The following is a 27,555-nucleotide window of genomic DNA, read 5'->3' as shown; positions in this document are numbered from 1 at the left end:
AATTTGCTTTTTCAGTGAAGAACAGCATCAATCATATTTACAATTCACAAACGGATGCGACAAAGTAATTAAAAGGTGTTTAAAAATCATTTTGTTCTCAGGGAAAAAAGAACTCCCTCTTTTCACCATTTACTCTCCAGTGTTTAATGACATCACAATGGTCATTAATCATACTGTATATTATAAGCAGACTATCACAGTGTTCTAACCCCCGTTTCCACAGCTGAGTGTCAGCTACTTTCACCTGTGTGGACCTCAGGGACCCAGGGCCAATGAGGCTGCTCCACCCTGTCAGAAACTGCCACACACAGCTCTGTCTCTGGAGTTTTAATGACCCGTGTGTGTGTGTGTGTGTGTGTGTGTGTGTGTGTGTGTGTGTGTGTGTGTGTGCACCCTGAAACCTCTACATATGTGGATATATATACATTAAAAGGAGTGACAGAGGAGGAAGGTGCTGAAACATCAGAAAGGACAAAGCCCTCAGTTTCTTTGTGTGTTTACACGTCCGTGTTTATCCATGTGTGTGTGTGTGTGTGTGTGTGTGTAATAGAGGAATAATAAATCCTTCTTGTCGCCGGCTGCTGTCTGTCTCAGATTGTTCTCCTCTGTGCCAAATGGACAGATAATGATCACATTATGAGTGTCACACCTTCTCTTTTCATAACCTCTCCGTTTTTATTCTTTCATTTCTCTTCTTCTCTCATTGTAATTCACACTTTTCTGACACTTGTTTTTCTGCCTGTAAGCCTCGATTGAAAGAGGCTCTGAGCAGTCCCACAATGTCAGTCACACACACACACACACACACACACACACACAATCAAAAACCAAATAGATCAAAAAAAGAAATTCTAAAATATTTATTGAGATGTCAAATAATGCTGGGGAAAATATCCGTTGCAAAAACATTTGGAAACAAATAACTTTAATTCTGTCATGATTCAGCTTTTCTCTTACAGTAAATCCAATCATTTTCCATCAGAAATGTATTTATTTTGCAAAAGGAACAACCTCACCTAAGTACAAGTACTAATTCCACATTGTTAGATAAATGTCTGACTGTTGAAGCTGAAGTACAATCAGAAGAATATACTTCAAAATATCAAAACTACAAGTAACCCACTGAACTACACTGAACTAGTATACAGAGGGTTACAACTGTATAAAGTTTATTTTGGATTAATCTGCTGATAATTAAATATTTAATTAAATGTTTAGCATGTAATCATCCAAAATGACCAAGTTCACTGCAATTTAAAGCGAGGTAAAGCAGCAGATGATTAATAACACATAAAAACAGATAATAATCATCACCTGAACTTTTATATTGTACACTGCTGGGTATAAAAGTGCACCATTGTTACTTTGTACATTTACATAACATATGCAGTAACTACTGCAAAGCTGATTAATGTAATATAGTAAAACAATATATATATTTAACTCCTGTTTCTTCATAGATGTAAACACTTCACTATTGGCAGTACAGTGGCATTCATATGTGACACACCACTGGATTTAATACTATAATATACCTAATAAGACATAATCCTTTAAAATAGCAAGGGTTTCAGACGTAACAAATAAACCTTTCTTTATACTGCCAGCTCAAACTGACAGAGCAATTTCCTGGATCTCATTATTTTTTTTTCTCTGATCATGATTTTATCGGAAAAAGGATTTAAACAAATCTGAAGGCTATAATCGTCCAGGGACGCTTTAACGCTTTGAAGAAAAAAGTAAACAATGTAACAGTAAGTAGAATGAAAACACTTCAGACTTTAGATAAGATACAAAGTGTCTGCTAGTTATGTTGTGCTTTTCTTTCTTCTTCAAATAACTGTTGAACTGTTAACTGTCTTAACTATTTTGTGTTTGAACACAAAGAGCCAACATTTCGGGTAATTACATATATTTAAATAACTTCAAACCAGATAATTTTTTCTAGTATTTTCTATGACCAATTCTCACTATTTTAAGCGGGTGTGAACATTTTAATTTTTATTTTAATGTTTTTTTTTTAATTTCTATTCTAGTAGCAGGATCATGTTTTTGTTTTTTTTTTGTTTTTTGCTGCACACTCAAACATAAATCACAGCAACAGTGCAGCTCACAGAGGGGGGAGGCCACGCTGTGGTCCATTGACTGAGCAACTGAGCAAAGGAGAAAACTAACCCACATGTACTCTATGCACCAATCCTTCTGTGTCTGTGTGTGTGTGTGTGTGTGTGTGTGTGTGTGTGTGTGAGGCACGGCTGGGTCGGCTGAGCTGAGTAGATGTGACCAGCCTAAGTGTGTGTGTCTCATATCAGTGTGTCCTCGATTGCTCTCACTGTATGGAGCACTTGAGCCTATTCTTCAGTGGCACTGGGGGGCATGCACACACACACACACACACACACATACTACACACCTGCAGACACACACACACAGCTGCACACACACACACACACATACACACTCAGTGTTTTGATGTAAACTCAAGTGGACGAGGGGTCCAGTCAACCACCCTCCATCGCTTCCCTCCCCGCGACACTTTTGATAGCATGTCACGCAACCCTGTGCTCTCACTCTCTCTCTCACACACACACACACACACACACACACACACACACACACAGAGACCCACACAGACACACACTCATGTCATGCTCTCAGCCTAAGATCTGCACCTTTGTCAGGGGAGAACCACTTAAGCACGCTCATATTCACACACATATTCACATCCATGCCTGACTTTCTTTTTCTTTTCTTTTTTTGTCTCCTCTCCATCTCGTGCAGGCCCCTCCCCTCTGTGCCCTGTCTGGTCTCGTGTGTGCGTGACTGCAGCTGACTTTGGTGGGGACGAATTAGCACGGCGACCCAGTTTGGTGCCAGAAGAGACGAGACATCAGACGTGGAGGATATACAAGTTTTTTTTTTGTTTGTTTGTTTGTTTATTTATCCCCCCCCCCCTTGCCCCGTCACTACAGACTTGCTTTCAACTGTAGTGGTGTGTAACACTTAATAAAATACAAACTGGAAACATCACCTCCTGTTGTGAATTACCATAAAGCAAATGTATGCTGTTTTCAAACGCTTTTATGTATTTTTTTTTCCCCCTCATAAACACATTTGTAACGTTGTGTAACTTACACCAGCGTTAAAATGTGGGTAAAAACAGTTCCATAAATGTGACTCAAAGTGGTTTTACCTTCTGCCCTTTCTTCTTCCTTTCGTTAGAGACTCGCTTTTGAATTTCTGTGCTCGTACTAATCGCCTGCTGCTAATTATAAACAGTGTGCGAGTGGCCACCTGACGCAGACACACGTACACACTCCACTGCCACACTTCCACATGTATTTTGACAAGGAGCTCTCATTGCCACTGGCCTCAGATTGGGAAAACACAAATAGACATTTGTTAAGGGTATGTATGCGTGTGTGTGTGTCTGTGAAGGTGTTGTGAGGAAGAGGAGGAAGGAGGAGGAGGACGGAGCAGAGGGTACAGGCAAACTGGTGTTGCGTGTCTCGTTCACCTCATTTAGCTGACAAACGGCTTTTAGTGTTTAATTATCCATCGCGCTGTGATTAATAGGTTTTAATTGCAGTAACCCATGGCAACCTGAAATATGCGCAGGTCTCCGAATGAGGTCGGCCCCTTCAAAACCCCGTGAAAAAAATTAAAAGAGGCAAAAGCAAACGGCGAGTTGTTAAGAAAGAAGGGAGCGAGGATCAAGAATGTTTGCATTTCAAACATCTCCTTTATTATTCATCAGCATGAGAAGAGTCTCGAGCTCAGACAGATGACACACACAGCTGTTTTCGCAGTATTTACCTACTTGAGAAAATGATTGCGCCTCAAAATAAAAAAAAAAGCTTTTGACCAGACCTTGAACTCAGTCACTTCATTTATTTATTTATCTTTTTTTTTTTACACGAGCCACAGCCAGAGCTTCAAACAGACTCTTTGATTAGGCAGAAGGGTTGGAACTTTTCCAAATTCTCGCGTTGTTTCAAAAGGCTTCTTTCTTTCTGAAGACACTTCTGCCGATGCTGTGAACTTGAAGACGACTTCTACACTGTTTATTAAATGAGCAGCTTACGTGATCTTTGCGACTATACGGGAAAGAGGACGACAGATTTGATTTAACAAACAAAAAGCGAAATAAACAAATGTGTCAAATGTACCGTTCTTCCTCCTGATCAGAATGCTTTCACACGGTCATCAAACGAGATAAGAGTCACACGTGGTTGCTTTTAAGTCCTGCTTCCCTCTTGGTCCTGTTTTTAACACCAATGCAAGAAGCTTTGGAACAGGTGGGTATTTTCCGTGACATTAAAAGTCACATTGTGCGAGTATTTTTGTGCCCAGTGCCGAGTGTAGCTCCGTCTCCAGCCAAATGAACCCTTCACCTACTGCACTGTTTACGACATGTCAAAGGTTCATTCTCTTGCAGTTATTAAAGTATCTAATGGTTCTGTTTGGACCCTCAAAGCACCTTCTTAATGAATAATCCTGGCCTGTTTAAATACAGAAAAAAAAAAGCAACCTAAAACACATTATTTGCATGTATGATTGCCCAGCCCAAGCCACTCACTGACTCTGCTGCTGTTTGCTCTGCAGTGATTCAATATGCAGCCGCTTTATCTTATTTCAAGTCATACTTTTGTCAGTGTAGTTCATTTCTATGAGACATGTGGGAGGTTAATTCAAAACAAAGCAGCCAAAGTGAGTTTTTGGTATTCAGTGTCATTTGAGAATAAACTCATAAGACACAGAAATAACAGAATTTTTTTTTAAATGTAAATAAACTATTCAAATCAACGTAACTGTTCTTCTTCATTTTAAACACTGAATCCCTGCAGTCATAAAGGCAGGAGTTTCAATCACTAACATTACCTTACGCTAAGTCCAAGTTTTCCCTGAGCAACAAATGGCCAGAAGTGAAATTAAGTGAATTGGTTCCCACTCTCTTTATGCAGATATTGTGAATCTGCACCTAGATAAGCATCTGCAACACAGAGCTGATTATCTCCTTCACCTCACACTGACACTGTGCACACTGATGTCACTCTCTCATCTCCTCACTCTCTCATCTGATGCTAACTGGAATGTTTCACTCATGTGTAACACATTCTCCATGTTCATCACTGCCATTACAATCAGTTACAAACTCATTGACTTAAGGCCCTGTGAAGTAAAAGTGTATATATATATATATATCTCCATATATCATCCTTCATGTTCACGCATTTCCAACATACAATGCTTCAAAACCACAAGAAGGATATCAATCATTTAATTATATATAACTTTTTTCTGCATCAGACAATAACTCAACTAAAACTGAGAACATTATTATTATTATTATTATTATGCAGGCAAATGTCAACTAATACAAAACCCATCACTCGCCCTGCTTTGAAAATACTTCATGACTCTTAAGTTAGAACTGTTGGAGGTGTGAGCAAAAACAAATAAGTTAGGATTAAAAACTAATAAATAAAAATTGTTCAAATATGGAGAGCAAACAGAAAACTGCTTATCAGGTTGCAGCTCAGAACCACAGCTTGGCTGAAGTTCACCTCTCTGACCTCCCACTCTCTGCAGAGTTAAAGCTTTGTGTTGCTCTCCATCCTCTGGATCACCCTTTTTCTCAGCATTTTGTTGTGGTAGAGAAACGCGGTTTTGTGGTGAGGTTTAATTTGAGTCTTTAGTGGAGACTGCGACCTACAGTACACCTATACTGTCAGTGAGAAACTCGCATAATAATAATAATACTTACTAAATACCCTTTTTCTTGCTCCTTTGCCATTTAATCTATTTTATGAACTTTCATTATTTTATAGATCACCTCAAAAAAAAAATCAGTTAACAGTTCCCACAAGCAGCGTGTGGATTGAGTGCAGTTGATTGAAGACATAAGAGAGAAGAGAAATTGTCCGTAACCCCAATGATGGAGAAGTATGACATATGTCCATTCATTCCCCTTTCCTCCCAGAAGCCAACTGTCTGCTTTATTACAGCTGAACAGGGAAATACTGTTTTTGATTGATTTGCGGCTGATGGATATTTTAACAGGATTACAAGGTGTCGGTTCTCTGGATAGTAAAAGCATGCGTGTGCATTGTAGCCGAAGAGTTTAAAACCTTATTTTGGTCCAAGTGCAGTCCATCTATGTAGTTTTTATGTCCTGTATGACATGTTTAGGCAAAAAGCTGTATTGATTCTAATATTATTCTTGCCGCATGGCCCCATATACGATATGTATATATATATATATATATATATATATATATATATATGTATATATATATATATATATATATATAGCTATAGATATTTGTATATATATATATATCTCTATATATATATATATATATATATGTATATATATAGCTATAGATATATATATATATATATATATATATATATATATATATATATATATATATATATATCTAACCCAGATCGGAGTCATATCAAAATATAGGGAGAAAAAAAGAAGAAGAATAAATTCACCTCAAAGAAAAAGTGGCAAATGTCCCTAAACAACACCAAACAGGTCAGATATGAGAGTACGTAAAGTTAACTCACCCACGCAGGAGTCTCTGTGCTCCTCAAATCCGGCGGAGCACACACACCTGCCGATGGGCACCAGCCACTCGCCCTCTGCGCTGCAGTACATCTTGGGTGTGTCTCGCTCTTCGGCGTGATCCAAACACTGACCCCTGACCTCCACCAGAGAAGAAGAGTCGGCGCCCGTGACCACGTCGGTGAACACGGCCAGGTTGCGGCTCACACCCACACAGCGTTTGTAGTACACCCGCACTGAGGTTAGTGCGATGCAGGCGCCGATGTCCTGGAACGCCAGGTAGAAGCCTCGCTTGTTGAGAGGGCCGACGCCGCGCACCTGTGAAGACACAGCACACCTGTATGTCACAGGTTCTAGTGAATTAAAGCATAATCTATGCTGCTTGATTCCCGCTTCATGTCCACTTAATTATTGCAAATAAAAAGAAAGGAAAAGGTATTTTTTTACAATTAAGAGAATTCAAGATGACAGTCACACACATACTTTAATAACTATATGAAAATGCATGCATGTATTATGACACTAAAAACCCTTACTTTACCATTTGTTGTCATTTAATTTCGCACTAAAAATAGAAGTTATTGTTCTGTACAGACTTGCAGTGCATACTCTACTTTCAGTTGTATAATACACAGGACACTTTGCATATTTATGAAGCCTCCCGGAGATTGCATAAACACGCAAATGTTCAGAAAGTTTCATCACTTTTTCTGCTAAGAGCTCAAACAGTGGTTGCTAAAGAAAACACAATGACTTTACACGCAGCCTTGATTCAATCTCTGGACCGGTGTTCTGTGTTGTGCCTTGGCAGCAGTCATTAATCAACTGCTACGCTTCCAAACAACATCCTGGGAACATGGATGTTATTACGTTTTTATATCCTTGTTTTGTTAGCGGTTTTTTTTGTGTGTGTAAAATACCACATCACAGTTGACTGTCTTGTTAACATCCAGTAACTGAACAAATGCATTATTTAAAAGTGTGTTGTGGAAGCATATAAAAATATAAGGAGAACACCATCTTTTTCTCTGGCACTGAAACAGAGTCGGAGAGAGTTAAGCCATTTCTAACTGACTCTAATTGACTTGAAAAGCTCCTGTAAATTCAAAGAATGTCATAAAATGACAGCTGAAAATGTGTGACAACACTGGAGACAGTGACAAAAACTGCAAAGGTAAATCATATATGATTTAGTTGTAGCTGTATTCTGTTTAGATACAAACCAGGCATTGTTTCTAGGTTTGTGAGTGAATTAGCTTATGGCAAAATGAATTCACAATTATTCAAATGACAACAAACCAACAACCATTGTTCATTTGTAGAGCTGTTAATAATGCAAAAGATTAAGAGAAATAACGCACGATGTACAACACAGCTAATAATTTACAACATCTTCTTCTCTACATGCCCTGAAAGGTCAGAACAGTACATCAATAACACCCCAAGATGATTACATTAATCTACAGCAACACAACATTTGTAAGAAACCCCCTCTATTCTCAGATCAGCTATTGAAGAATTCAACACCAGATTAAAGTTAAAAACCCCCTAAAGGTTTTGTTCTTTGTCTAGGGCTCCAAAGTCCCATGAAAAATCCATCCCTGCTACAGAATCAGTGTGTGTTTACGCTGCGTTTTCACTCGCACGATAACATCCGTGGAAGAAAAGGAAAGAGACACACACACACACACGCTGCTTGGGTGAGATGATTTTCCTGTACGCTCCACTGTTCATTGCTCTTCACAGGATGTAATCTGTTTACTGACAGATCTATTTACGCCTTTGAAGGAGCCCGCTGAAACGCCATTACCATCACCTAATTAATAGCTTTGTTAACAAACCGAGAGAGAGTGGATTGCGTAGACTTTTCAAACAGCGTGCTAATTAGACGGCTAATTACTATTACAGGAAAGCTTTTGTCTCAATTTCAGGTAAATGACAGGAATTAAACATATGCTGTGTAATCAAGCTCAGCACTTGCCATTTAAAGGTGTCCCAGTTTGTTTGTTGTTTTTTTTTCCCCATCCCCCGTGTGCATTCAATATTTTTTTCCGTTATGTACAGGGCACCGTTTTAGCTCATTTGGCTAAATAATAAAAATAATAAATGGAGTTGTTGAAATGCAAATACTTACATCCACCATTTATGTCCCAATTTTTAAGCTCGAGTTGAAATGTTTCAAGTCAGGTGCGTGATTTGAATGATGCAAAATCTGCATGTATTGCATGTAACAGTAAATACATGAACAGCTGAACAGCTTTAGGACGCATAGGTTGTTGGACATGGACATCTTCACAATTAACTTTCCGTTTGATTTCAAGGTGGACAGAGATTTTATTGTATTTCTCATTTAGCTGCAATAAATAACATAACCAATAATACAGCAACTCAAACTGTTATTTTTAAAACTGAGTTCAATCTAAGAGCTGGTGACTCAGTTCGAATTTTAGGTACAAGATTATGCACAAACATTTAGCCAAGTATAAGTTTGAGCCAGAAACATTGAAAAGTGTGAAGAGGCTCCAGGTTTCAGAGGTTTTTTTTTATGGAAATAAAGACATAAATTTGGAAAGCTGGTTTGATTTCCTGCACTACACTTAATATGACAAGCCAACATGATATGAATAGTTTTACTCGGCATGTGTGTGTGTGACTGGAGAGACTGGAGTAGACTATTATGACTCAATGATATTCTTTATTGTTGAAAAATGAAAAGACCAAACCCAGGCATCGAAGAGCCACATTATCTGTGGCAACCAACCGTAACTGAAAGCAGCTCTGTTTTTAAATAACGGTTCAGCTGGAAACGACTTTTTTACTGTGTTCCTGAAAGCAGCAGAAAACGGTGCTTTTCTTGGGGACTGTCAACCCGAGTGTGTATGTTGGACTGAGTCGAAGTAAACTACATTATGTTCACTATGTTACAGTCCTGTCCTGCCAAGTAGGGTATTGGCTCGAAGAGCCTGACTGAATGCTCACTTGTTGTATGAGTCAGTGTTCTAGTGTTCTTGCTGCAGCACTTACCTCGGTGTTGAGTTTAAGCCGCCGTACTCCCAGGTCCACTCCAGTGAAGCTCTCGTCGGCAGCAATGGTGTCAATCTTTATGAACTGGTTCTCCCGTATGGTTGAGCCCACCGGTCTGTCAGACTCGTAGTAGAACATGTTGAAGGTTTCCTGTGAACATTAAAAGACAAAACAAAGACCTACAGCTCATTTGAGTACTGTGTGTGTTCATTAAATGAAAACTAAATCAGATTGCAAGTACCTCTGAGGGGTGATTTGGGTCCTCCAGGAAATTAAAGCCAGTCTGGAGTGACATGTTTAAAATTTATTTTAAAGGATGTGATGTTTCTCAATTTGTGCTCAGGCCAAAATGTTCTTCTGCTCAGTTTGAAATGAAGGCTTTTGTTTAGAGAAAGTCACCAACATCTGGAAACATTACTAACACTTACATACGTTATAGGACTATTTGAAAACCAAATAGTCAATAACTAATAACTTTTTTATAGTAAATATTGACTTACATTTTGACAAATCTGATATTATATATCTTACAAATATCCACAAATGTGTAGGCTTTTAGCTCTTAGACTGTTTTTCTCAAGTGTGTACATAGAAATAGGCAAGTCCTTCAGTTCTGAATAAGCCTCTTAGATAAGAAGTAAAATGTCATCAGGAAACATCCAGTCCAGTTGCCTACATCTCTTGAAGATAGTATGAACGGGAGGAATTGTGACCTTCACAGATAATAGAGACTGTAGATTTTCAGTGGCAAAATGCCATCTAGAACAATGAGTTATATGACCAAATGTGGAGCAAAATATTAGATTTAACCACATCCCCTTTTAGTCTTAATCCCAGACCTATGGGGCTCAAAAATGTGAGCTGGAAGCATTGCAGAAGGACAATAATAACTGTGCCTGTTAGCAGGATGTGGCCACTGACGTGATTTTGCCCCTGTGACTGCTACCAAATTAAAATTGCACTAACTCCCACTTCTAAAAATATATCTTAAAACTTAAGGTATTTTCAGGGTTTTTTTTTTTCTTTTCCAACATTACTTTCTCAGGCTTTGCTGTCAGGTCTATGTTTGGTCATTTAAATGACTTTTCAGCTGCCATCTGCGGCACTTGTTAAATAAGATGAGCACAGTGTATAAAACTGACCAAATGTCACAAAAGTCCATGAAGCAAAGAGTGTACGTGAGTAATTATGTTTAAAGGCCATGCGCAGTATACATAATCACAAAGAACTTGAACTGCTTTTTTAAATTAAAAACCATGTAGTTGACTAGACATGTTCTACTCAGTCTTTGGGTCTATGTTAGCAGCTAACTAGACTGAAACAATTACTCAATGTATCGATTATTATTGATCATCGATTAACCCATCGATTACTTAATTAATCGTCAACTATTTTGATAACTGATTAATCATTTTGAGTGTTTTTTCGAATGTAATACAAACTAGTTTTTATGATTATTCAGCTTTTTAAATGTAAATATCTTTCTTTGCTCCATGTAACAAAGAAAGAACCTCATCATTTCCAGATTTGAGAAACACTTATTTAACATTTTCTGACATTTTATGGAAAATTATTATGAAAATAATTGTGAGTTGCAGCCCTACAGTCAACCCAAAGCAGTAAGAAATTAAAACTATATGTTTAAGTATTTGTTTATTTATCCACATCTACATACATATCTACATTCACTATTTATTTACTCTAACCGTCTTGTCTCACCTCAACCCTACCCCTAATATTATTCTAACCCTGACCTGAAGTCTTAGTCTTCAAAGAGACATTTGAATAAGTGAGGACTAGATAAAATGTCCTTATATACACTGAAAGAAAAACACACACACACACACACACACACACACACACCTTGCAGGTGCCCAGTACTCCTGGCATGCTGTTGCAGTCTCTCAGGGTGAACTTGACCTCGATGTAGATTCTCCTGGCTCCATCCCGAGGGAGCCAGACGGTCCTCAGCCAGTTGTTCTGGCTGGGACTCATCACGTTACAGACCTGATTCACAGTAACATAATCAGCAGCAGCAACAACAACATCAAAAAAACACAATATACAGCGAGGAAATAAAGATGCTATGTGAATTTATCTCAAAGGTTTTTGATTTTGGTTTCTATCTTAGCACCTTGGGCATTGGGAACTTGAATTTGTATTCTGCAAAATAAAAACTAGGCGACCACTGATCATTTATAAGTTGACCTAGTAGTATTTTTTTATTATTATTATTATTGTTATTACTAATAATAATCTGATTGACCTGATTATTTCCTTTAAGATATCAAACAATAATGAGACATCTCCATTTAACTTTAATTTATAGTTTCCTAACCATCTAATTTTTGTTTAACCAACTGTCACAATTTCAAGTGAAATGTGAGGCGCTGGAACTTTTAAATTATGGCATTTCTGCATTAAAATGGACTTCGCTGACGCTCATTAATCTACTTTTCATTTTAGCTCAACCACAAACAATATGATTACAGAGGAAACTGATTAATTATATTGTCTATAACACAAAATGTCCCGCGGGACATAAGCGATACAGTATATTTCACTCAAGTTGATGTAATAATCAATTGTAATGAAACTTTCCAGCCCACCCCACAAAGAGAATATTACAAACCTGGTATGTGTGAATGGGACTGAAGTACTCGTCCATCTCATTAATGGCGTCCCACTGTGCAGGGAGAGCGAGAGTGTGGTTAAGTCACATGTTCACACGTCTACACATTTTACAGATTTATATACAGCAAATAACTCGGCTGCTCTCTATATTTCCCACGTGATCAGCTGTACCTGAGTCTCCCTAACCACACTGGAAGATTATTAGCTTTGACTTCAAATGAAACTTGTGACGACTCCTGTCACACGGGCGGCAGTCGCATTAGTGTGACAGGTGTACGGTATGCAGCGTTCAAATCTCTGAGAAGAAAAACACTCTCTTTTTTTTCCCCAGATGATTGGTAGTGACTTCAAACCTTACTACCTATTCACTTTGAAGGAAACACTTCCTCGTGTAAAAAAAAATAAAAATAAAAATGTTAACAGTCTCGGTAAACACAGTTAAACTGCCGTAAAATATGCTGATGCATTCCACTGCGGCGTTCCGGTGAGCAGCAGTTAACACATGCAATCATGTGTTCTACATTTCAGCATGTTGGAATTCACTTAATGTAATTCCGACGGGACACATTCCCCCTTTAATGAGATGCCCCTCATGTATATGATTAGATTTACATTGTTTCCTGAATGCCGCTGGCAGGCAATAATAGCATCATGAGTAAGAAACATTAGGTGAAATGTGTTGGTATTTCTAAATACGATCTCCCATGTACCGGGAGAAATCACAAGACCATTTCACTGTTCCTCCGTGTGTCTCGTGAAGGCATAAACTGCACTTCTGCATACCTTAATCTACATATGCCTAGAAAATGCCCAGGAGATGAAACTTAAAATTCCCCACCTCCTTTTTTGTTTCCCTTTTCAGTGTATACTTTATGTAAACCGGAATATTTTTACATTATTGGACATAATCTGAGCCCCACCCCCTAATGTATCAGTCAGTCTATTTTTACTACAAGATATACATGTAAACAAGGTATTTACACATCAGCATTGTACGCTGGAAACATACACTGTATAATTAGCTGTAACCATCACACAGATTTTAAACAGCCAAATCCACACGGGGCAACAATTCCATAAAGAGGTGTTCATCTCAATCTCATGAGGTTATCTGTGAATAACAGCATTATAGCTGGGTATTGAATACATTTTTTTTTTTACATCTGGACTTTGATACCGATTCCTGAACAATATTTTTTTTCCATTTTGTTAAAACCTGGCACAGTCCTCCTCTTGCAGTTAAACAGGGAGCAACTCTCTGCTCTCATATTTATTCCGTGCACTTTAGATTGTCTTGACATCATGCCATTCATTAAATAAAGCACCTGCGTCTCAAAACACAACACAGACATGTTATGTCCTGTCTTCCTCTTCTCCTTTGTGAGCACTGTTAGATCTTGGTCCAACAAAATGCTGCATGCTCATTGGCTCGGTGATGCTGGTGATATTAAGTCTTTAGGAATGAAATTTGATCTCGATTGACAACAACGACAATATTAGGTGAAACAAAGAAAGTACCCAGAAACACCCACTAGATACTGCAAAAGTATTCAAGTTAGATACCCAGCCCTATTCATGAGGTGATGTAGCAATCAACAAGAATGGCAAAACTAGTGTCATGTGGTTTGAGGGGTCAACAAGGCTAGAAAAGCGCTTTACAAATACAGACCACTTTACTACATTGACGATATATATATATATAACCTGGCAGAGCTGCTATTAGTTGGTAAATTAGCGTCCATGTTTGCTAACTCTCTACAATGTAGGTGTTGAGAAAGATGACTTATAATGGACCGTGTTAAAAATAGCGCAGTTTCCTTTTACACACATTGCAATTCAGCAATAACACTTTCCCAACCTCTATTCATGGTTTTCATTTGCAAGTGCAAATCCACTTGCAAAGTTACATGGCAGATTTTGATGTGAGGTTCCTCTTTAGTGCTCCTGTATTTGAGGAAGCCCACCACGGCATAGTCACAGAGGAAATTGATGTTCTTTCGACTGGTTTATTCATGGTAACATGGAGACACAATTACAGGGTGTCAAAGGTTTATGCCAACATCTTAACCTAAAGTGCAGGGGAATGGATTTTGAAAGCACCTGTGTTCCCTCTCTACTCCTGTTGAAATAAGAAACGCACTTGCAGAGGTCATTGAAAAGACAAACAATAAAGGCGATATCATGGGTTAACAAAAAGAGCACATGATTTATTTAATAGACGGGGAAGCAGAGCAATATTCCTGTTCGAATTTTGGTATGTGCCCAATTATGCAAGACTCCAGAGCCAAACCTGGCAATTTCCTATTGTCGAAGGAGGAATCTGGATTTGATCGTTTAAATCCGATGATCATATCATGCAGGTTAATGACATGGGAGAGGGCAATCTAAATTACATAAAGTTAATAACTGTGTGTACTGTACACTTGTGCAAGTGCATGATGAGTCATCAAACAAAAAGTGTTTTACTGAAGAAGATTCTAATATGGCAATAATTAAAGCATTATTACCTCTGCCAAGAAGGTTAATTTTTTTAGTGCTGCTCCCTTTAACGTGGGAGGACAATGCAGAGCACTTTCTAGCTATTATCGTTTTGCACAAACTCTATTTAGCAGATACCAAGCGAATTAACACAGGGACGCAATTAGAACGCGGAGAATTTATTTTAGATTCAAGCACGTCCTTAATGGTGACCTCATCCTGCATGAGGACACGAACATAAAAATCAGACCAATAAAGCCATCACAGTTCTTTTATTAATCACAGCCTCCTACACTTTCAGTACAATTGTACAGCTTTTTCTCCATAGCTAATATTCTATTATGTAGTTTGACCTCATAAAAGTTATAGTCGACATAACTTTTATGGTGTGTTGGCATTATTAATGAATAACTCCATGCTAACAATCAATCCATCCATTTCCTACCATTTCATCCTCCACAAGAGGGTCACAAGGGGAGCTGGAGCCAATCCTAGATGACTGAGGGCAATCGCATAGGGCCAACATAATAGAGACAAACAACTCTCACACTCACACCTATGGCCTGATTTCTTGGACAAAAAGAAAGAAGCGGTCGCTTTCTTTTGGACAAAAGTCAGACAAAAGTCACCAGCAACTACACCAAGTGCCTGCCCAAGCGAAAACCACATAGAAAACCACATAAAAATTGTCACCAACGAGCTCCAAAATCATTTGACCTACAATAAACTCTAGGGGGAGTTTCAATCATGGGTTCAGGGCAAACCACAGAACCAAAACTGTACTTACAATAGTCAAAAATGACCGGCTCATTGCTGCTTACTCTGGTTACCTCAGTATACCCCCCCCCCACGGCCTCTTGATGGTGTCCCTCAAGGTTAGATTCTAGGTCATCATCTACATCCATCCACTTGGTCAGGATCATAAGCAACCATGGCCTCAATTTCCAATTCTGCACATCAATAAACAAGCTCTACATCCATCCCAAGCCCTCTGACACCTTACCCCACACAACCTCACAGCCTGTTTAACCAACATCAACACATGGATGACCAGCAACTACCTCAATCAGAACCAATACAGAGCCATCACCGTTGTCTCCCCATGCCACACTCCACAAAATCTCTCACTAAAATCTCCCCATCCCTTATTTCATAACGTCCTCCGTCACGAAAGTAAACCTCAGTTACAGCACCCACGTTGTATATGTATTACCAAAACAGCTTTCTCCCATCTGAAAAATTCTGCCTGATTCTGACCCTCTCTCTCCCACTCTGTTACTGAAACCTAAACACAAGCTTTCATTGCATCCCACCTGGACTTTTGCAATTCCCTTGTCTTCGGTGCATCCTCGCACAACTTAAACAGACTTCAAAATATTCTAAATTCAGGTTTCATTCCCATGATCACTTCATAATAAACACAACCTGGCACTTCCATACCTCTCAGTCCTTCTCCACCCCCTACATACCATCAGTGCATTACTCTGACAACCACAACCCACCGTGTGAATTGTTTGTACTGTGTTATTGATCGTATTCTTTTAATTATTTGTATTACTGGTATTAAATGCTGTATTTAAAGTATCCTGGGTGTCTTAAAAGATGCTTCTAATTATTATTATTACTAATGTTATTAAACCACATTTCATCCGTGCCAATAAATGACTAACACCTAAAGTTGTTGTGTTTCTATGAAGCTGTTTCTGTTGCAGGAAGAGAAAATGACAATTATTTCATGGACAACAACATTATTAATATTAATAATAATAATAATAATAATAATAATGATAATACAAATAATCTCAACAGATGTAAACAGACATTGTGAGTCATTCAGGGAATATGGCTTCCTGCTGCTATACCAGGAGTAAAGGAGCTCTCTTTCGGATGAGCTATATTGAGGAATACTGCTGGGTATTGAGAATCATTTGTATTCATCTTATGCTCCTTTGAATCATGGTCACAATAAAATTCAACCTTCAACAATATACAGAACTGATTATTTTGCAAGTATTACAAGAACGAGTCAATTTGTATGCCTGTGTGCTTAACCCCAGTGTTACCCATGATCCTGCTGAGCTGAGGATCCTTACACAAGTGGCAGAGTAATTGAAAGAGAAAGTGTCGACCCCAGGAAGCTTTGTGCCACTCCCAGCTGAACTCTGCCCTGGATAAGACAACTGGGCTTTCCATGGAAGCTTCTCCAAGTCCTCTCGTGAGCCCCAACTCGCACACATTCACACACACACACACTCAACCCACTCGAGGCGCCACTACCCCGAAAATCATTGGGATAATTAAGATGTAGGAAGTCTCACCCTTCCTTCCCGTCTTCATCTTCCCGTCTTTATCAGTTAAATTGAAACTGTCCTTGAACTTGTGAAGACCTCGTCTAATTAGTGGGGTGTATAACCTCTCTAGCGCCCTCATTATTCCTGTCTTGTCATGACTCAACCCCCCACTATATATACACAGTACCGTGCAAAAGTCTTAGGCCACATGTTTGGCAGCCGTACAGCACATATAAGGGGATGAGATTCGACCAGATTGGTTGCTGTTGAGCTGTTGAGAATAATGGAAGTATTTTTTTGTCTGTCCTCAGCAGACAGACGGGGAGAAGAAGAAAAGTCAGAAAGATTCAGCGTGGTTCGTTTATCTTCTGAGAGCGTGATAAGAGTTTTCCATCATGACAACAACAGAAATGCCGTGCTTCCTAGAGTCACGTCTAACAATGTAATGCATGTGTGTGTGCGTGTGTCAGGCAGAGAGTGACAATGAGACAGTTAATTGGCAGTAAATTGAACATCTGTTTCCTGCCTGTCAACTCATCAGATCCCTCATCAGAGGAAATCAAACGTGGCAGATAAGAGCAAACACAATATTGTGTGCACACGGTGCAAATACAAATATACACAATATGCTGTATTGGTGGTACACGCCAGTCCGTATAAGAACTGTCTATTAAAGGTAATCCTTTTTTTTTTTCTGAAAAAGTTTTTGTTGAAATTCTATTCAAGCCGGAACTGCTGCTACCGGCCTACCTGCACGTGCCCTGGTCAAGCATACACCACTGAACCAGAGACAATTACCAGACGCTCACGACTGACACTACATGAGTTGCATATATTATGTAACTCATGTCATGTGTTTTGAAAAAAACCCGGGGTGATACAGTAAATGGAGGAATAAAACGTAGGAACAATTTGCGATGGATGAGCGGAGGACAAGCTCAATGAACCAATGATGACTGATCGCATCACTTTCATCATCACAGAAGACAAAACAGAGAAGCCATAAAATCATAGTTTCTTCTCTCGTTTACCGCTAATTGTGTTTCTGATCTTGACCTTCAGGGGTCACACACCCAATAGCTCACTCGATGACTCTGATCCCCATTCCGTGATTTCTTCACAATCCTTTCTGTCTTTAATCTCCCTTGTTTTGTTCAAACCACGCTTAGCATTCCCCCACTTAGACAATGAAGTTGTGGTCTGAAGCTGCCTTAAGATCAGAGCAGCTGTTGTTGAGCGGAATAAAATTGCGGTCGCTTCTTAAGCTGGTGTCTAAATCTCCGGGTCCATTTTCATAAAGCGTCTGACGCCCTGTAGCATGAAATCAATATCAGTCTATTCATAATGTATGATATGAAAGAGACTGGATGCCAGAAAGATGAAAGAGAGAATGAAAGATTGATTACGAATACAGAGAGAAAACTGGTTGAAAAGAGGTAATTATGTGGCACTGGTATGAGGGACAATAGAAGAGGAGTCGCCTGTTTAAAGCTCTATTCATCATTGTTGTTTCAGAGGAAACTGAAGGCAGCTGCAGTTATAAACACACAGATTCTGATGGAAATTATTTCCTGCTCAACTTAGCATTTCTAATAAGATTTGCTTGTTTAGCTTCTGAACCACAAAAACACAGAATTATATAAATATATATATCACTTTTCTTTTTCTTACAAGGAAAATAAATAAATAAAAAGATAAGTTGACGGAAAAAATTACCCACAAGTTACTCTGAATGAATGAATGGTTCAATGCTGATATTTATAGTCTATTTATCTCCTTCTGCTGAAGCTTCTTACTGTCATTAATAATGAACAATGGACCAAAATAAATCACTGCTGTAAACACGAATAATAAATTGTATCTATTACTCTTTAAACTGTCTGCGCTCTCTCCAAAATTTCGCTTATTTTGACTGGATTTGTCAAAATGAAATAAAAATGATGGAACATAAATAACTTGACTGTGGATGACGATCATTTATTTTCCTCCACGTCTTCTATAATTTTCTACATTTGCATTTTTGAACTGGGCAAGTGTGCCTTGGACATTTTAAAGCAAAGTCAATAGTATAGTAAAACTATTTAATAATATAATAATACTAAGGAGAATGTGAAATGAATGAAACAAAAAGACATGCATACAGAGGTTAGTCAACCTTGTCTGTTAGAAATGATGCTCCGGTTTCATGGTTCTAGAACTTCAATGAAAATGCCTCAAACTATACAGCTATATTCAGACATGAGCTCCGGTCCACTGGCGGTCCAGCAAACTTTAGAACATTAGAACACCCCCAGAGATTATCTGTGTCACATGTGTTCACATCAGGAGGTAACATTTAAATAAGGAGGTAAAACATTCAGGTGAGAGGTAACCTCCACTCTGCATGTGAATATCTAAAAAGCTGTTAGACAAGATTTTTGGAAGGGAACAAAAGTACAAATATAGGACTGGGTGGTCTTCTTCTTCTTGGCTATTCTTCGCTGACGAAGACTAATGGGGTAGTCAACTCTGGCTGCAGTTATAGCCATGAGTGTGGATGTTTAGGCCATGTGCATAGTGCTTGTTTAAGGTGGAGTCCGATGTGCATTGAAGGCTTCTCCAAGCCTTCAATGAGAAATGTTTAAGGCTTGACTACCATGGCCCAACTGGGACGTAGACAGGGAGGCTGTTGGGTTATAGGTTTTATTACAGACTATCTTTGCCATTGTCCCCTCACATGGTTTAGCCCGCCTGCTGAAGTGCCAGGGTGTGGCGCTTGGAGCCAACACGTGAGAGTTTGGAGGATGGACGAGGCCCAGTGGTGAGTGCAGCAGAGAGCAACCAAGGGACTACCCCCTCTATCCAGAGCCCCCTACACCCTATAATGGTGGTAGGGATGGGGTATGTGTCATAATCCAAAATCATGGTATTATCGATTTTTCTGTTCAAAAAGATGTAGGTGGTGTACCGACATTTGCTTCCTGCATGCAAATCCCGATTTTGATGACATAAAGAAGTGTGGTTGGTTGAATAACTTACAGATTGCATGTTTCTCTAAAAAAATGTTTTCCTAACACATTTGACTTTTAGAAGACAGTGCTAATTGAAAGGATGCAAAGAACAATGGGGCACAAATGGCCCACAGTGTTTACTGCCAAGGATGTGTCCTCTGATTAAAGTAAACAATAAAAACACTTCCAGCCTCGTCATTCTGGGAAAAGACATCCGATCCACACAAACCACTGCCTTTGAGCTGTTCAACTTCAGCCTGACTTTATTCCCCGAAAACCTATTTTAGTCAACCCGACAACAAGCAATGTGGTGCCTCATAAACACAGCAGTGATTCTTTCATATGAGAGTTTGGTTGATTGGTTGTTTGTTGTTGATTAGGGCTCTGGTGGAAGAGTTTGTTTGCGTACGTTTCCATGCAGTCCATACGAAGCAGATGTTCACCGTTAAGCCATTATATATAGAAATCAAGGATGTTTCTTCAAACCTTGCTAATTTTATGTAAATGATTTACTGAAAACCTTGAAGGGATGTTCTAAAACGCCAGCACATTTTTTAATGTTATGTTATAGAATGTATTTACAATGTAGAATATATGAACGATGTTTTACTCCCTGATGTATTTGTTTATGAGTTTAATGATTTATCATTTATGAGTTAAACAGGCATCAGGCAACTTTCAAGTCCCTATAGTTCCAGGTGTTATTAATATTTGTTCATTACTTTCTATTGAAAAGATGTAGGAGTAGATGCCTGTGGGGATGACGGTGCTTAAGCTGATTTCGTGCCATATAGATGAATCCAGAAAAGTTCCAGAGTAAAGCAAGGCACCATTACTGCAGTAACAGTAGACACAACAGTTTCTGAAAGCTGAGAAGTTGCAAGTCAAAGTCAATGTGTGGGTATTACGGTAATTTCACTCGTGCCATTGCAGGGAGACCGCCAATCAGCATCTTTGTCACCACAGAGGAGAAAGTTGGAAAAAAACACCTGTATATAGTTTCATTTTTTGGCCTGTTTTTGCACATTGACACAAAGACTCAACAAAATATGTTTATTGTTTTTTTAAATGTGTTTATCTACAATGCTTTTTTCTAAATAAAATGTTTTTCTTCATTTTTAATTGTTAATCCACTATTTTAACATGCAGTAAATTGTAAATAACTGCCAGATATTGAAAGTTATTTTGGAAAAATAGGGCAAACACTTATTCACAGGACATTCTCTGGCCCTGTTACGGTTAAAATAAGCAAAAAAAAAGTCCAGACGGACATTTTGAGGCTTAGGTGTTAAAGGGTTATGTTAAAAGCCTCGGAACGTGGGTGCCATTTATATGGTCAATACGAAGTTACATTTTTACATCAACATGGTAGAGAAGAAGAAAGACTACAGGGACTTCAGTCATCGTCATCTGATGAAGACAGTATGAAAGTTAGGTTTCAGTTAAGGCTAGTAAGTGGACCTTCAGCTGGATATCCTTTGATTGACGTGTGATCCCCAATAACACTAAAACTCAAGTGTCTTTTCATCCTCACATTTCATTGTAATAACCTAACATGACACACATTACCTGGCAGACATCAGCCCATAATGACCAGATTATATAAACCATTAACCCCCTCTTGCATTTAAGTGTAGTAAAGCAGCAGACAGATAACTATTAACCAGGAGGGGTGTCAAAAGGAAAAAAAAAAAGAAGAAAAGATCAAGCCAGTGAATAGTGTGATGAAGATCAAAAGAGAGTTTGTGGGGTGTGATGGGCCGTGTGTGTGTGTGTGTGTGTGTGTGTGTGTGTGTGTGTGTGTGTGTGTGTGTGTGTGTCCTTTGCTGGCATTTCCAGGCCTAACGCTGGGCTGGAAAGTAACAGGTCTGCATATTATATATCGGTAAAAATATCATGCTCTGCCCAACACCTTTCCACCTCTCATACTATCAGCCACACAAGCTGAACAAACTTAATAACTGTGCTACTGTGTGTGCGCATGTGTGCATGTGCGTGTGTGCGCGTGTGCGTGTGTGTGTGTGTGTGTGTGTGTGTGGGCTCTTTGACAGCGATAACCTTTCTGGAATAGAAGTGTTAATTGCACTGGTCTGGGATCAGTGGGAGAGATGTAATGTGTAATTGCCATCTATTCTGAGATGCAATTTTTACTGGACAGTGTGTGTGTGTGTGTGTGTGTGTGCGAGTGTGTGTATGACATCAAAGAGATGAAGACATACATAAAAGAGATATGTTTTTTGTCTTCTGGCATTTGAGTAAATTAGAATGTTATACTATGTGGTGGATGATTTAAAGTGTTTCTATAGTGTGTGTCCAAAGTCGTCGTCCTTTGCTCCAGGCCGACAGAGCTGCTCCTGAAACATTTGGTGAAATGTTACTTATTTTAATTATCCACCTGCTTCAGTAGAGATGTCATATTTATGTAGATGTATGAACAAACACAGTTGCATCGCTTCAACATGAGCAGAAAATGAGCACCAGCTGAGCATTTAAAAGGAAACTGGGGTGTGAAGTTGACATTAGCAGGTACAGTATGTAACCAGTTCATTTCAGACTAAACTCACTACTTTGTTTTCGCTGCACAGTGGCAGTTTATGCTCCAGCTTAAAGTATGATTCCAGTTCTGAGGAAAAGCGTTTCTTCTCCCCGTGCACTGTTTATTATTAAAGCCTTTCTCTCCAGAGTGCGAGAGAAATATTGGCAAAGGGTTTTCTTTCTGCTCATTCAGGGGCAGAAGCTGAGGAAAAACACTAAAACAGGCAAAACAGAGTTGAATAATTTATCTTCAGACAAAAATAACTCATTTGAGAAGCTAAGTTCATCACAGTTACCATGGTATTCTACTTTCAGGACAGGTAATTTCATCTTCGCTTGTGGGTGTATATAAGTAATGGTCCCTGTTAAGACTATATGCAGCCAGTGATACAAAAAAGAAGAATGCACATAAGTGATACAGATCCTTGTCTTTGCAGGTTAATTGTCCATTAATCTGTTGGGAATGCCTTGGGGCTTTAACAGGATTGAAGGCGAGAGCCATATGTTGTTCTCTTCATCCCTCGCTCACTATTCTTCCCCTTATTTAAGGTAATGACTCAGTTGTAAGTAAAGTACAGGTGTAGAAATACGTTAATAATAGTTTTCTCTCTCTCTCTCTCTCTCGTGCTCTCTCTCTCTCTCTCTCTCTATATATAGATGTATATATATACACATCTATATATATATATATATATACACACGTGTCTGTGGATCTATGTCATTGCTGGCATTTAAATGGCACAAAAGAGATGCTTTTCACTTTATGTTCCAAGATCATGACACATTAAAAAAAATGCTTTTTATTATGTCATGCAAATTGATGCTGAACCCTGTGAAATGGCTTGGTGTTAAATAAGGTCATTCAGAGGCAAAAATCTTTAATGCCAATAATGATGGCGTGTAACTGGCCCCCCTCCTCTCAGAAGCCGACCATCTGCTTTAAACCAGCTGAGCCAGGACATGTATCTACCACTTGTGTTGTTACACATTTGAGTATAGCAACTATAGCAACAAATACATTTTCATTTTAAACGTTTTAATCAGATTAATCAGATTCAAATTCTGACTGATTGAGGATTCTATCGTTTGTTGCTTGTAATGTGCCAGCCATCATTGGAAGTCAAGTTATGGCTCTCTCCCCTTTCATAGCAGCCTTGTCTTAGCGTGCATTCACACCAGGATAGTCCGGGGTACTCATTCAATTGGGCAGGGAATGCCGAAAAATTCCACCCCTTCATTTGGTTCGGTTCACGTTCACAGTGCACTTTTGTAAGTGGAACAAATTGTCTGGACAACGTCACGCAGTTACAACACCTTGTCGTTTAGGGTGGCCCGAAACGAGTACTGACCGGGAAGAAATAACAGCATGAGGAAGAGCACAACCCGGCTCAGCGATCAATGGAGCAACAGCAAATGTATACAGTCTAGGAGTTTCAGTTCTTACTTTGGTGTCCGTTCTTTTCATAGTCTGTTTACATGTCCCACTGTAAGTGAACCTCACCAGGGTTCACCTGCAAGCGAACCAAGACCCACGTTTTCAGGGAGGACCGGAGTTTGCTGGTTTGGTCCGCAACAGAGTTCGCACGAGCTTTCACACCTGCCCAAAAGAAGTGGACTATCCGGAGAAACAAACGCTGGTCCGTTTAAAGCAGACCAAACAGCTCTGGTTTGAAAGTTACTTGTCCCAAATGGCTTCTCAGAGGATTAACAAGATGGCTCCTGAGTAGCAAGGATTTCCTGAAAGGATATTTTTGATTATTTACTGTCTCAGTATGCTCTGACTGATCCCTTTGTTTATCCTGGAACATTGCAGTCTCAAGGAAATGCACCACATGTGTTCCATCTGCTGTTCCATGAGTGACAGTGTAGTTCACAAAAGGAACACTGCTCACTCTTTTTAGTCAAGTGCTGGTGAGACCAGTCCATGTACAAAAATCCACAGGTTTGCTCAAAGACGCTACAGGGAAGGGAGACGGATCCTCACTTGATACCCATTTCAGATCATCTAATTCCAAACAGATTACCACTGCTGGGCCTGACAGCAAAATGGGGCTGTCTGTCAAAACCCAGATGAGGCTGAGTTGGTCTGTCTGTCTGTCCGTCTGTCTGCCTCAACTCTCTCACATGCTGAGGACTGTACAGGAAACCTGGATTATGCAGACCTCAGCATCCTTTGGGGACACTTTGGCACAAGATCTTTCAGATTCAACACACATACACAAACACACACACATTGTGGCTCTTACAGGTGCAACACTGAGACCCTCTGGTGATGGAGCACCTGCAGGACAACTCCACCTGGCGTGTTTAGAAAGTGAGAGGCTTCTGAAGAGCAGCTGCAGAGGTGCGTTGGCTCCACCATCAACAGCAGTATCTGTGCTGCGTCGGCCATGCCGCCGTCTCACGGGAGCTTGTGCGGCCAATTACACCGTGGCGGGGCCGTCATTGAGAAAGCAACAGAGGTTCAAAAGTTCAAAGAGGAGCTGAAGATGTGTTTTTAATAAAGTGTGTCATCAGAGCTGGGGGATGGTGTTGCTGATGGCAGCAGAAAGAGCCCACAGCGTTGTGGACAACAACATTGTTGGCATCCTCACTCAGAAAAACGGCTTTGAAAACTATGTGTAAGTAAGAATATGTTATTTCATATTCATATTATATTGTTTTTGATGTTTAAAACTTCATATTGTTCCAAAAATCAGTTTCACTTTTCGGTGAACTAATACAACTGGATGAGTTTATTTCCTTTTAATAATAACAGGACGATAACGACGTGTGGCAGATCCACTCAGCTGTCATATACGAACAAAAACAAAAACATAAACTAATAAATATTTGATGAAGTAAAGGCGATAGCGACAATATTCCTCTGCAGCAGTGTGACAGGACGTCTTGATTGACGACTTGATGATTTGAATTCTTACAGTGTTATGATTGTGAAAAGCACGGGTTCTCGTTTAATTGTCCAAGGACATCCTCATCATTCCAACTCAAATGAAACATTTGCTTATTCGTATTCCTAGATGTCAAACTTTTCAATCTTAAACACGAACACATTCAATAATATCTCGTACATGCTTTTAAACACAGGCTGTTTTATTATTCAGTGTTGCTTCAGTAGTTTCCAGTTTTCCTCACTTCACACCCTGACTGATAATTCTTTATTTAATTGCTTAATACTTTGACGACTACTTTGTCTTTGAGACACTGTTCTACAGTATATTACCTTCTTTTTTTTTAGAATATGCAGTGATGCGTATTTTATATTGAGTCAAATTATTATGTCACATTCTCCCTTTTCCATGTGGTATTGGTTTCTCCCTGAGGTTTTACACTCTGCTGCACGTGAATGCTGGAGGAGGTGACCTCTGTCTTCTTTTATCTAATTTACTGAAGAGAATGTTCTAGCCCCAGGTGAAGTTAGCTGAAGACCTCTTTATTATATTTTTATGTGATCACAGAGTTACACGCAACTTTCCCCCTCTAAAGTAAATGGTTCGCAATTGTGTCATCCCACTGGCTTGAATTAATATAGGTGAAGGAAAACTCTGTCAACCTTATAACAGTCAGCTGCTATTTTTTTTTTACCACCATTATTACCGGTTATAGGTTGTAAAAGACTGAAATGACAGAATGCCACTGCTCTGTCCTCATCGGGAGGTTAACAGCAACAAGTGTCTCATCTCCAGTGAGATTTATTATGATTGGATATTTATGAAACCCACAACGTGGCAGAGGTGGTTCAGACAGATTAGAGCTGTCCCTCCCGTCGAGTTATACGAGTATGTACTTGCTGTACCTAGTTGCTGTGAAAACACACAAAAGAAACTTGTAATATGTCTACATGAAGTTCAGAGAATCGGCTTTTAAACCACGCCATTCCAGTTCAAAGCGCCCAGATGAATAAAAACCTGCTTTAGTAATCATTAAATATCACAGCTGCAGGCGACAGAGGGTCAGATGTTCTGTCAATCCACAAGACTGGAGTATCACCATAGACTACTCTAGAATAAAATGGAAATCCGCTCTTCCACAATATAACACCTGTGTTGTATCACCTAGATTGTGGCCAGTTCACCCATCAGACACAAATGATCTCTAACAACATGCGGTGGAAGGCACTGTCAGACGGTGCCAACAGCAATATGCAGAAAAAAAGAATCTAAGTGTATGCATGTATATGTGCATGAGGGTGTGAGACAGTATGAGAAGTAACAAGGAGTTGCAGACATAGTTAGTAAAGGCTACAGACTGTGAGGTTTTGACACCTCAGCTCATCACTTGCTCAGCCACATCATGGCTTCCACAGAACATGTTAATCATCACACACACACACACACACACACGCTACTGTCAGCTATATCGATTTTGGGGTGGCCGGTGGATGAACCTGTCATGGCCAACACAGATCGGACTGGAGGATAATGAAGTCTTCCTGCCCCATCTGACAAGCTCGGAGAGGGATGGAGAGAGATTGTGTGTGTGTGTGTGTGTGTGGTTGAGGGAGACAGAGTAAGAGAGAGAAAAACAGAGAAAGATGCTCCTGGGACAGCCTACGGTGCTAACCATTGCCTGAATAAATTGGATGGAAAGAAGCCCCTTGAGTCGAAGACGTGATCCGTCATGATGTCATCTAAACGAACCTCACACAGAGGGAGAGGTCAGGCTGCTAATAAAGACCTCACCCACCAACCCACCCACACACACACGCACACACACAAACTCACGTAAAATGCCCGAAACATTTTAATCTGGCAGTTACAAAATTAGGCTTTCCTCCTCTCTCGTCACCTCTCTTCATCGCTTCACCCGTCTCCCTCCTTACAACTCAATACTTTCCGTCTCTTTTGCTCAGTTCAGTCTTGTTCAACAGCCATCTACCACTGTGTGTGTGTGTGTGTGTGAGTGTGGCTGAGGGAAACAGAGTAAGAGTGCGAAAAGATGCTTTTGTGCAGCGCTTCGATGGGAAATCACGACTTGCTTTACAGTACAAAGGAGGTGTGTTCCCCGTCTCATAACTAAAACAATG

At 39.5% G+C, this 27,555-nt stretch overlaps 1 protein-coding gene across 5 annotated transcripts in view; it reads right to left on the bottom strand.

The window, feature by feature from the left end:
- The window catches only part of epha8 (eph receptor A8), a 102,888-nt gene that overhangs the window by 47,541 nt on the left and 27,792 nt on the right, over positions 1-27,555 (bottom strand). For all 5 annotated transcript variants that reach the window (XM_058631596.1, XM_058631591.1, XM_058631592.1 and 2 more), the window contains exons 3-6: positions 12,234-12,287; positions 11,465-11,608; positions 9,602-9,751; positions 6,580-6,895 (exon numbers count right to left, since the gene is read on the bottom strand). In XM_058631596.1, coding sequence (XP_058487579.1) covers positions 6,580-6,895; positions 9,602-9,751; positions 11,465-11,608; positions 12,234-12,287 — 664 coding nt within the window. The remainder of the gene's footprint in view (positions 1-6,579; positions 6,896-9,601; positions 9,752-11,464; positions 11,609-12,233; positions 12,288-27,555) is intronic.

This window comes from Solea solea, chromosome 6, assembly GCF_958295425.1.
Source record: "Solea solea chromosome 6, fSolSol10.1, whole genome shotgun sequence".
NCBI lineage: Eukaryota > Metazoa > Chordata > Actinopteri > Pleuronectiformes > Soleidae > Solea > Solea solea.
This window is presented reverse-complemented; position numbering and strand designations above follow the sequence as displayed.